The sequence below is a fragment of the Pseudorasbora parva genome, chromosome 8, assembly GCF_024679245.1.
Source record: "Pseudorasbora parva isolate DD20220531a chromosome 8, ASM2467924v1, whole genome shotgun sequence".
Taxonomy (NCBI): domain Eukaryota; kingdom Metazoa; phylum Chordata; class Actinopteri; order Cypriniformes; family Gobionidae; genus Pseudorasbora; species Pseudorasbora parva.
This window is the reverse complement of record NC_090179.1, coordinates 29,355,238-29,367,873: the sequence shown is the minus strand read 5'-3', so window position 1 is coordinate 29,367,873 and position 12,636 is coordinate 29,355,238. Positions and strand designations below refer to the sequence as shown.

The following is a 12,636-nucleotide window of genomic DNA, read 5'->3' as shown; positions in this document are numbered from 1 at the left end:
TGTTTTCAATGTCTGGGTATTCATTCAAATAATATTAGGCAAAACTAGGCAAAACAACGTTATTCCATTTTTTTAATTAAAGTTAGCATGAATTAAAATACTTCATAATACAGAAGTAAAGATCTGTTGCTTCTTTAAAATGACTTTGTAAAGCAACCTGTGTATTCAATACTTTAAGTCCTAATGTAAAGCTGAAGCACATATTAACTTAAACCAATTTCCTTACTTTTAGCTGAAATTGCCATGATTTTAGATTTATATTTGGTGTATTGTTGTTTATTGACAGAACATTGTCCATTTTCCACTTGGATCCAGTTGGTTTTAAATTGCATCACTTTAGGTCAAAGACTATGTTATTTTAATTTTGGCCAATATAACAGTTTCTATTCAAATTAATTTCATTGTTTGTTTTAAACATGTAAACAGTATTCTTTTTTTCTTGGAAATGTCATTGAGATTACAATGGTGAAAGATTAAATGGTACTCAAGTACATTTTCACCAAGATAATGAAATCTATAATGAAGTCCAATTCCTTAAGTATTTCACATCACTGCCAGTGCCAGTATAGTGAGAAATAAAACCCTGACTGATTAAGATCCACTGCTCTTTCTCTAGCTGAGGAGAGACCAGGATTAATACGGACTCTGCGTTAAGCTCCTCATTTTAATTAAGCAACCTTCCTCTTAATGTGAAGAAACCCCCAAAGTGAGACGTTCTTACTTCAGAACAGATGTGTTGCTTCCAGCTATGAAATGCATAACCATGTGACAGGATAAAGAACAGCCTCAAATGATCAACAACTCTTTTAGGAACACTGGTGAAGCCTGAATGGGCCTGCATGGCAAATGTTCTGAGCACACGCAAATCAGAGGATCCCAATCTATCACAACTTGTTCAGATAAGACTCGTGGCTTTCTCAGCATGAGGATAGTCACAGTCCTACACCTTATCAGATGAAACATACATAAGAAAAAGGTTTGCACTGTTCATTTAACGCAGATCCCATCCCTTAATGAAAAAATAGACCAGAAGTGTTATTATAAACTAAGTATTGTGTTTTAGGCCTGGTCTATATGCATATAACAGGCATATAGTATACCATATTAATGTATTTGCATTTAATATATGAACGTATGTATTTGTTTTGATATGATGGTTACACTGCAAAGGCCTTAAAATAATTATTGATGTTCAGCATTGTATACTTGTGAGAGGTGAAATGAAATTTATAGACTGTATACATTACATTTAAAATCTTTTTTGGACTTTAGCTCTTGTTAATATTGTGTTTGTTTATTAAAACTAAAAAATGTTATTTTACAAAAACAATTTTTTTAAGATTGAAAAAAAGGTTATAAGACCACTAATTTAATTTGAGGATTTGAAATTTGTGTATTTAACATATCAAATACTTTCAGGGTGTCTGTAAAGACACATAGACTAATTTCTATGTGATAGACTAATAGATAGGCTACACACACACTTTTGTAATTCTCATATTTATTGAAAATGGTAAAGGAAAAAACAAAACAATACAAAATGATTGTAAAAAAATGTACATCGAAATTTTTAAATGACAAAATTACAAAGCTAGAAAATGAGTCTGACTTGTGTTTAGTGTAAACCTGACAGTACAAATAAGGCTGTTCTGCATCAGAGAACACGTGTGTATCGATAAGTCACAAGGTGGCCACAGGAAGGCGAAGAGCCCACACAATTGTTTTACAGGAAGTCATGAGACAGGAAAGGAATCTCTGAACCACAATATACCACGACGAGAACTCTGTACCGGCATTACAAAGCCAATGCAAATAGAAATTAGTGGTTAGAGGAGTTTTCCCACCAACTGGCCACAGCTTTTCACATGTGGTTTCTCAGGGAAGTCCTTGAAACCCATAACAGTGTTATATAAAAGGCCCTGACAGACCTGCATCTGACACCACGATTCAAAAGCCCTATTAGGACGGTAATTGTTTCTCTAGTGGACGTCTGTAAAAATACATTTGCATGGCACCTCAGTGATAGTATAAAATTCGGGCGATAATTCACGGTGGAGCTGCAGCGAGTTCTGTGATACTTCGAACCCGGGAACGCGCTGCTCACGTGATCAGTCACTTGATTGTCAGCTGTAAATAGTTGAAATGCTTGAAATAAAAGTATATTTAATTTAATAATAGGAAAACAATATAATATGTATTGTTTGAATCTGTTTAAAAATAGGAAAATATACGTGCTATACTAGTTGAAATGGTTTACAGTCTTATCTCAGAATGATGTAGGCTATAATAAAAATGTGGAAATTCGCAGAAATAAGTTAATGCTATGAAAAATCTATTTTTTTCTTTTTCTTTTTTACACAGGGCAAACATAAAGCTTGCTTTATATTTTTTATGTATATAATTGTGTTCTAATTGTGCAATAGTTTATTGCATACCCGTTTGCTTCCATAATAACAGCTGATTTCAAATGCTTATAACTTGGGTGCTTTTTTTCGCCGTCATGGAGCTTAACTGTGAATTTTAAATCTATCCCTTGGTGTTTGTCCCCCCCAAAAAACAGTAGGTATTCGATCTTTTCAAAGTCAGTAGGCCTACATCAGTTGTAAGTTGCAATTTAGCCTAATTTAATACCTAAAATTAAGATTGACTGCTCCTTATGTTAGTGGGGGATACGGGATCTTACACGGTCTCACACATGAGACATCTATAATGTCTACGTTTGTGCAACGTCAATAAAATCACAAACTATGTAAATGCTGAAAATAGATTACATCCCCATGAGAAACATTTATCGTCAGAAGAGGGCTACAGAGAACAAACATGTTCAAGTATGATTGAAGTTTGGCTCAGTTTAGTCTTTTTAGTAGACAAATAAGTCATAGCAGAAAATACAAATGGATTTTTCTCACAACCTTCAGAGATATTTGGTCCATAGAGCACAACACTAACGAATATCTCCATGCTTATTTAATCCATTTTGTCAAAAACAAATCATCAAATTTATCAAAAGTACAAATGATGGACATACAAAATAAATTAGCTTGTGCTTCTCAAATATTTATTTGAGAATTCTCTGCGAAAAGTACATTTTATGGGGATTTTCACTTATTTTTACAGGACTTATTTAAATCTAAACAAATTGCATGTAGAAATCGACTGGATTTTTAGAACAACTGCTTCCAGTGTTGGTCAAAAAAAAAAAAAACGTTTCCAGGAAAAAACTAATCTGAAACCGAAAAAAGGAACTTATTGTTAAGTACTTTCAGGTCATTTCATCAAAATATACAAAACACATAAGAAACAAAACTCCCTGTTTATTCTGTCCTGTCCTTTTTTTCTCACAAAATATGTACATGTTTAATCCATACAAATATTAACACTGCTCTCAAGCCATTTCGATATCTAGTGGTCTGGCTTTTCCACAAGGCTTCCAGCCTCACTCCTGTACCTCCATTGGAGGTGACCAATCTTTGAATTAAGTGGCAAATTTGTGTCCCGAAGTATAGATTCAGGTAAGGGGGCAACAGGGTCGGTTTACCCGCACACCATCTGCTGATTGTCCCTAATGGCTTTAGTAAAGGAAGGGTTCAAAAAGGGTGTTAGCAAGGCACGATCCAACTGTGCTCCATTAATATAGTTTGGAGCATTCCATTATCTCGATAACTATCGCCCGTTTTCCATTAACGGTGTGTGGGTGCGCGCCCTGCGCCACTGGTGGCCGATAGTGCAGCGCAGTTATTGCTCCTTTAAGGCGGCTGAGAGGAAAACCCATGACACATAAAGCACTTTTGGGCCCGAGGCGCTATGCAGATCTAATCCCTGTTTGATTGAGAGCGACTGACTTAATGTGACTTTGCAGGTATTACAGTTAATTGCAAAAGAGAATGCAAACACGCGCGAGCCACACACTCCCACTGACATCTATACCGGGACACACGCTTTAGTCACTATGCTACATTAGAATCCATGAAAAAAAAGATGTACAAAACAAACAAACACAGATTAAGAACCAAACATGACATCTGATCCTGCAGAAAAGTCCCAGAGTCTTTTAGTGGTTGGCAGGAGAGCGCCAGCACTCTTCCTGTGACGTAAACCGTCTGTTTATCTGAACCCGTGCTGGTAGAAAGCATTGATGGTGTCGGCGACGAATGCGACGAGCCCGCGGTACAGGCCTCTCCAGTTCTGCCAGTGCGGGGCAGCATTCTGAAACAAAGATGAGAGGACAATTAGCTCAGCATGTGTTTTATACAATACGAAAATGAAAGGGGACATAAGAATCACAAAGAAACTTGTTTTTATACATTGCAAAGCACTCAGGGACTGTAAAATGAAACAGTCAATCTACTTAGATTTCAGATGTGCTCTAATCACTTGCCTACCTTTGCGAAAAAGAACTACATTTAGCATACTTTTAAGAAGGATACTTATTATGGAAATAATATACTTAAAAAATATCTATACCTAAAAGGGAACATACGGACTGAATGCATTGATCGGACGAACATTTTTGGGTCCTGACACTTCCACAGAAGATATATGCAATTTTTTTTAATATTTAGGCCAATTCTATTGCTATCAGGATGTGAAGAGAGTTTCAACCAGTAACCACTGTTTATGAAAACATTCCCTACGCTATAGCTTTATGTGCATCTTTATATGTAATTTCATAATTATTTCTATAGTCTTTGAAATGTACTGACAAGCATTTATGGTAAACTAAATATACTTCAATGTAATTTCTATTGAAACTTGTTTGTGCAATTTAGTGTTATTAATTGAATAACACACTGCAGTTAAAATTATAATCAAGTACTTTACATGTGGTTCAGTATCTTATTCAACACAAAGATAAGTGTACCTCTTTAAAGGCATGAAGAGAGATTATTCAAACGTTATGATTTTCAATGTAATTTAAAGTAATGAAAGTGCACTCTCTTTTAATACGTTAAGTGGTCTTATTTCAATATTATATTCTGCAAATACAATTTTTTAACATCATACTTGATTCTAAGTACACTACAACGTGCACATTTAATAACTTCTTGAAAAAAATAGATAAAAAACCTATTTTTTTGTCATAAGTGCATGAAGCAAATTTCGATTTGAGGTCTGTGCCTTAGTTCCTTCCCCGTTTGAAAACTGAATTTCGAAACTTTTGCTTTGTGTAATTATTAGCATTTTTCCATTTCTTCTAGCCTGCAGTGAGGTAATTGCTTCAACGTTTTTGACAATGTTTGAGTAGGAGTGTGTGTCAAAGTTTATGTAAGCACAGATGTGTACGTGTGTGTGCAGAGACACAAGGTGGGGTGAGGCAGTCCCAGACAGACAATGTGTGCACGGAGGAGTCAGGAGAGGCAGCACAGTGCTCAACAGCTGCTATGAGTCATCCACTAAAAATAACTCTTCATAGGGGGATCAAGTAAAAGGGGGAAAACGAGAGAGTGACAGTGAAAGAATGAGCTAAACGCAGAAAAAAATGCTAGATGGGAAATATGGACACAATATTCTACATCTTTTAACAGATGAGATTCTGGTTTCCGATTTACAATAAAAAAAATATTTTGTTACCATAGCATAAACGATTATGCTAATTAACATGTTTATTTAAAAGCTTGAATAGGAATTAAATTGAAACAAATTGAATTACAACTACTTGTCAATTAAGCAAACATTGCTTCATGTAACAACACAAGTAAACGGTACTAAAGAACAAAGATATAAATCAAGGAGCAGGGTGTTATCCTTGTCAATATTGTTGCTTAAATTGTTTTAATGACACAATAGAGAAGCGCATGCCTTTTATGCTTCATTTACGCTGCACAGATCCAATATTTTGGAACATGTCTAATCTTTATAAATATAATATTTAATATAATATAATATTTTATTATGTAGATATAATATATATATATATATATATATATATATATAAAATAATTAAATAGTTTAATATATTTCCATAATATAATGAAAATATTATTAAGAAATTATATTTACTATAGAAATTACATTAAACAACATTTCCATGATTTAAATGCGGTTAGGATACCTGGAAGGTATGAAAATGTAAATTTGTCATTCCTTTTAAAATAAGATAATCTTGTTAATGTAAAAATGTTTACCATTTACACAAGCAGAGTGTGAATTCCAGCGCAAACCGTCAGTGTAACATCGAAAGAAACATTTAATACACATCAACTGTTTTACGATAGAAATGTCAAACGGCCGACAGTTACATCAAGTTATACAAATATTTTAAATTGAAACTATGCATTTACGTGATTCATGTAATTCCTTACTGATTGTGACAAGGCATTAAACGTTTTTTAAATATTAGGTATACAAATAAAAATGCATGTGTGAAAATTTTAACGCAAATTTAAATATTATTTGGAAATAGTTCAAAATGATTCTTTCCCAGCTAGAATTAGATCTAAAATTTCCTTTGCCGTTCTGCTTCTTTATGCTTTATAAAAAATTGGTCATAAAAATATATCTCCTTGAGTCTAGGTGAAAGTGTCTGAACATCTGAAGGCTTAAACTACAGGAGGGACCAAAGAGGTTCAAGAGGCTGTGAGGATCTGTGGTCAGCAGGTCTCGCATGTTACAGTGAAAGGCAACGATACTTGTGAGCATGCATGCAGCACAATCACAGAGCTTTTGTTGCACTGCTCCGTTTAGGGAAGTCCCTGTCATTCTTCTGCCGGCCACAGTAAACAGAGCCTTCATCCAGTAAAAAAAACACTGGTATCAGAGTTCAGCGAGGCCACACGACAGGTCGCACACTTTCGTGTGGGCAGCTGCTTCGAATAAGACATCCTTGGTTTTATTGCACTGTGTGTGTCAGCGCAGGTGTTAGCATGTGTGGGAATCTGGGACGGGTGACTCTTACTAAAAACAAAAAAGCAATTGACTCTTACTAAAAAATTAGGCAAGTGGCACACACTTAAAAATAGGTAAATAAAAAAGCGGCGAGGCAATGCAGTGATGTCATGTGTGTTTGTCTGAGGAAAGGAGGGGGAGGTGGGTTCGGTCGGGGGGAGGGGAGATTAGCCACTGTTTACTCCTGTTCGCTTCACAGACTAGCTCCTCACGCGATACAACGGGGATCCAGAGCAGGGAGAGGGAGGGAAGGTTATTAAGTTCAGCCACAACTGGAAACTCGACTCCAGTCACAACACTCACTACAGGGTCGTGAATATCATATTGATCCATTTACTAGAAGACCCACTAGAGGCTACATTCATGCACACCCTGCCACACTCGCTCATATTAACAAACTGACACTGCCCTGTACACGCCTGTTTACTTTATCAAACTTAATCAAGCTTTGGCACAAGCAGAGGCATATTCAAACTGTCGTAACTAGACAAACACAATCCTTACCCCCTGAAGAAAAACAGCATTCATCTCGTCCCCGATGGTCCGTAACTGAATCGCCACCCTTTCGACCATCTGCTCCTCCAGCCTGAGATTGTCCTCACTGGTAGAGCTGTTGGAGTCTTCAGAGGAGCCCTGGTTGGCCACAAGAAGATCAGGCAGGGGAAGTGCTCTCTCTCTGAAGCTGGAGAGTTCCTGTTCTGTACCTAAATAAAAACAATAAGAGAACAAATTATATATTGAGTGTACACGATTACCTGAATAGATGAGTGTTTCAAAAAAGATTTAAAAATGTTTAAAGTAAAAAAAAAATCTTTGCATAAGGTATATACATTTTTAATTTATAAATATTATTACTTTTTTGGGGGAGTTACATACCTTAAATCTTGTCTTTAATAAAAAAAATAAGTTATTTCAAGAGACTTAGTGACATTATTGGCACAGTCATGAAAGTCTGCAGGGGTCCCTCCCATCTGAATGATTATTGTATCACGATCTGCATTTTTCTGTGTGTTGGCACACAGCACCAAATCATTATGATTTGGTAGACAAACAATATATATTTTCCTTTATATCACCCTCAAAATTTAAAGGAAATCCCGCACACTAATGATACTTGCAAAAGATATCAAAAATGTTTCATTGGCAACGTCTCGGTCTCATGACTTTCATCAGGCATATACAAATCAAGTATCTTTTGCAAGAATCGATAGTCTGCAAGAATTTCTTTATCCTCTTTCCTACGCACCCATCTATTACCTACAGGTGTGCGATGGTAATTGTCATATCACCCACAAACCAACACATTTGACTTAATTACTGTCAAATTAGTTCTTAAATTTGCTTAAGTTTACTACTAAAATTGCCAATGGCACAATGTTAACAGTATTCTCATAACAAAACCAAGATATATAGGACTGTTGCAGGGGTTCAGTCGAGGTGACTAATGCTGCGTTTCAGGCAACCCGGAGCCTGTGTTTTTCCAACCTTCTACTCGTGAAAGTGAACTGGAACGGCAGTCAAACACGTGACTTCCCACCCGTGAACTCGCACTAGATCGATCAGATTAGAGCTCTGATGTCACAAAGCCCACGAAACAACAAAGCCCACGAAACACAGATGCGGTGTTTATGGAAGGCATACATTAAAAAACAAATTGTTTATTAAAATACGGTCTTATGCACTCTTTTTTTCTCCTCCGTTTTTCTCAAATAAGCAAGGAGTAAGCACCTTTGGCATATAAATGACTGTAAATGAGCATAAACCCTGTACAGTCACCTATGCTTAGTCTACGTCTAGCTACCACAAATCCTTGCACTCAGGCAGTTTGGCGTGACTTTGCCTTGAACGCTACAAAGTCGTGAGTCGTGGTTTAAAGTTGTAACTTACAGGTTTAAAAACCTGCCTGGAACGCAGCATAATATTTAAACAACCATTTAACAGGCAGACATGCAAAGGAGTAGGTAATCTAACCAAATATAGGTTCAACAGAGATTACAATAGCAGTGATATTTTATATGCACTGGTGAGCCAAATCTCTATTTGTTTAAGTAACTTTTGTAAGCATGTGATGTCATATGTTGAGCCACAATGATTGTTTTATTAGGTCATGTTCTATTTAACATTCACATTCTGTAACGGTAGCATCAATACTAATCTATTAAATGTATGTACACTCATCATTTTATTTTATTAATTGAATGCAAACTTGACAGCTGTAAAGCAATTATGTGTACTAACAAGTATATTTTAATATTATTATACTTATATAATGTGATTGAACTTTCATGTAATGTTGACTAGGACTATATATATATATATATATATATATATATATATATACCACAGCATTATAATCCCAGCATTATAATGTACAGTAAGAAAAATGGATATTCATTTTGAAATTTACTAAAGATTATATTATCATTTGTCTTATTAATTGTCTTATTAACAATTTTTGTTTTTAAAGATGAACTTTTAGTGAGAATAAAAGAAAGCTACTTCTTGTTTTGTCTACTGAGAAAATGCCTCCGTGCAGGAGATTAGGGCTGCAGCCATGAGAATCTGCTGATCCCCGGCGCAGGTGACTTGAGAAAGCGGGAGTGCTGGGTTCTGGCTTGTTGCCAGGGTAACTGCAAGCCGGTGCAGCCTGAGCTAAAATCCAGCCATTGGTGGACAGGAATGAGGGGTGGGCTGGGATAGGGTGGACAGTTGGAGGACAGGCAATCAGCCAGTGAGGAAAGCCTTTAAGGAGGAGTGTCAGCAGAAGTGTCAGATAAGGTTAAATGATAGCTAAAGTTAGTTTAAAAACACGGGGAATAGAGAGCGGAAGGAGTGAGAGACACAGCAACATTGAGATTGAAGATACGCGATTCACTGTGACAGGCCGCCATTGTGGACTGAGCAGCGCTTGACAGGAAGCCAACAGCAAAGAACATGTCTAAACATGTCTAACAGAGCTCTCTGTCTGGGGAGGGGAGGGCACGTCCTGCTGCATTTAACCCTTGGAGTCAAAGCCATTGACTTTGTCTTCTGAATCTCATTTTAATATATTAGGCTAAGGATTTATGCTAATGCACATCACATAAACATCAGTTCAGCCTTACCTGTATTATCCCTGAGTAGACTGTCCTGCTGCTGGACACTGTCTGAGCTGAAGGCATCTTGTGTGGGGATGTGGGGTAGTGAGGAGACAGTGCTGGTCTGTGTGGCAATGGTGCGGTGCCGGTGGAAGGGCTGGATGCTGCTGCCGCTCGGCCAGGCATCCTGACGCAGCACCTCCATCCTGCAGCTGTTTGGTGCTCCGGGGATGCGATCATCCACCCTGCTTTCCATCTCTGGTCGGGCCATACCAGTTACAGCCTTGACATGAGAAGAGCAGACAAACATTATAGAAAACATCTGACCTGTTTAAAAAAAATGCAACTAGACACAAATGACATCATTAGTAACTACATGCAAATTTAATTTTATGGAGAGTGCTGGCAAAGTGATTTAATTATATTGCCCAAAATAAAGATTCAAATAAATTTGCACTCATTTAGGACTTAATGGGATTAATAAAAAAAATCAAATTAACAAATCAAAACATCCTCAGCCCAAAATGACGATGGCAATAAATTTGAACTCATTTAGATTTCACGGAATACATATTATTATTAATAATAACACCTATAATAACATCAACAATATTATAATTATAATTAAAAAAAACTAATATTATGTGTTGTATATTAATTAATTATTATTGGTAATAATAATGAACGTCAATTTAAGAAAAAAAAAAAAAAAAAAAAAAGGTCTCATCTGACCTAGCAACCTATATTTTGGGCGTCCACAAGATGGCAGAAACTGCAGCCTCGTGCTCACGGATATGTTTGTAAACAAATCCGTGCACGCGATGTCATAGACAGCTTCTCGCGCGCTTTAACACAATCTTACTCTATAGTGAGCCTCTATAACACTCGGTGCATTTAAAAAGCTTAATTCCACTGGACTACATATTACACTTTCCTAATTACGACACTGACTATGATTTTATCAATTTTTTTCAATTGGCAACAAGGGCTTAACGTGGAAATTATGAAGCGTCGGAAAAGTGGCACCTACAAACGCACAGCCGGTGACTTGTTGAGTGATGCAAGGTTAAAGATTTGAAGAGGTGGAAGTTTTTGGAAACTGGCAGCTCTTTGATATACAGCATAGTTTAAATCCTTATTCTATTACCATCTTCAAATAACCGGTTGATATATGTACCTCCTAGAACATCAGCTAGATGAACACTAGATAGATGAACTATTGTACAAAAATCACGTCTTCCACTATAAGCAGATATTTCTGTTTTGCATCATGGTAGCTGGTTTTTAGCTGGTCTGAGACGGCCCAAGTTGTTTATTTTTTGCTTGACCAGCTACCAGTTCCAAAAAACAGCTTGACTGACCACCTAGCTGGTCTAGCAGCTTGCACCTGAACGTTTCTTCAGCAGCCCAGAAATCAACCGTTTTCCAAAACACAGAATTCCACCTTAAACAGAATTTTTTTAAGCAGCTGAGGGAAACATCAAACCCCAGTTTTACAAAAACTGTACACAAATGGTAACGCTGTCAGCTAAAATATCTACTAACGTTAGATCTAGAACTTACATGATTTATTAGTGTTACCAAATGCAGTCTGGTTGATTATGTCATTTAAATAATATTTGTGTGCATTATTAACAAGCCGTAATATGCCACATCGGCTCCCAATGTTTTACCGATAGCTGCAAACAACAAAGAGATGCATGTTCAACAAGAGTAAGATTTATGCTTACCTTCAGATATGTGTTGTAAGTCAGTAGATGTTTTTCCAGGGTTGTTATGCTCTGACACCAGATATGTGTCGTGCTTCAAAAACACTTTGTAAAATGTCTGTTCATGTTATTCCACGAACCGTAGGGAAGAAAAAGGCTGTCAATTCATGGGATTCGTAATTAGCCGTGTGCTCGTGAGGTTGTAAACTGTAGGGTTATGATGACAGCAAGTTGCTTTCACTGACTCCCGCGAAGTGCTCGCTTTAGGCCACACCCTCTTCTCTCATAACAAGTCCTGACATGCTCATCATCAGGGGCGTGGCAAGAGTCAGAGTGCAGCGTACACACCGTACACACACACACACACACGCACGCACGCACGCACACACATTGAGTGAGCAGTCAAGACAGTACAGGAACCAGCAGCCCTCACACGCCCACTGTTGTTTGTTTATTGGCAATACGAGGAAGGATACTTTAGCTATGTACTGAGTGTGCTGTGTACTGAGATCTTTTCAATGATTGTCATTCTCTCAGATTAGGCTACAAAGTAGGCTACTTTATTGGAATCGTTATTTTGCATACAATATTGCATACAAGAAAGTGACCTAATAAAGTAAAAACAATCATTTGTGTGACTATTGATTCACACAGTCAAATTTAAAAAAGCAACAAGTTAAATGTCAGTAGGCCTATGCAAATACAGTAGCCTACCCAACGACAGCCTGAAAAATATTTATAAAATATGCATAATTGTCATTTTTCATAACCACTTTTAACCCTCTGATGCTTGATATACACAATTTAAAAGCTATGATTACATCTGACCCTATACTCTTAATTGTCATGGTAGGCCTATATTTTATACGTATTTACCATTATAACAGAAAATTATGCAGAATTACATGCAACTAATCCTCAACCAAATCCTAATCCTACCCTTACCCTACTACTTAAATATATAA

The 12,636-nt window shown here is 36.7% G+C and overlaps 1 protein-coding gene across 1 annotated transcript; it reads right to left on the bottom strand.

Moving 5' to 3' along the window:
- Positions 1-3,294: 3,294 nt before the first annotated feature.
- On the bottom strand, positions 3,295-11,932 carry bbc3 (BCL2 binding component 3). Its single transcript, XM_067450690.1, has 4 exons — positions 11,693-11,932; positions 9,990-10,245; positions 7,390-7,589; positions 3,295-4,206 (listed from the first exon to the last, which is right to left on the bottom strand). The coding sequence occupies exons 2-4, from the start codon at positions 10,231-10,233 to the stop codon at positions 4,105-4,107; spliced, it is 546 nt and encodes a 181-aa protein (XP_067306791.1). The 5' UTR covers positions 10,234-10,245; positions 11,693-11,932; the 3' UTR covers positions 3,295-4,104.
- Positions 11,933-12,636: the final 704 nt, after the last annotated feature.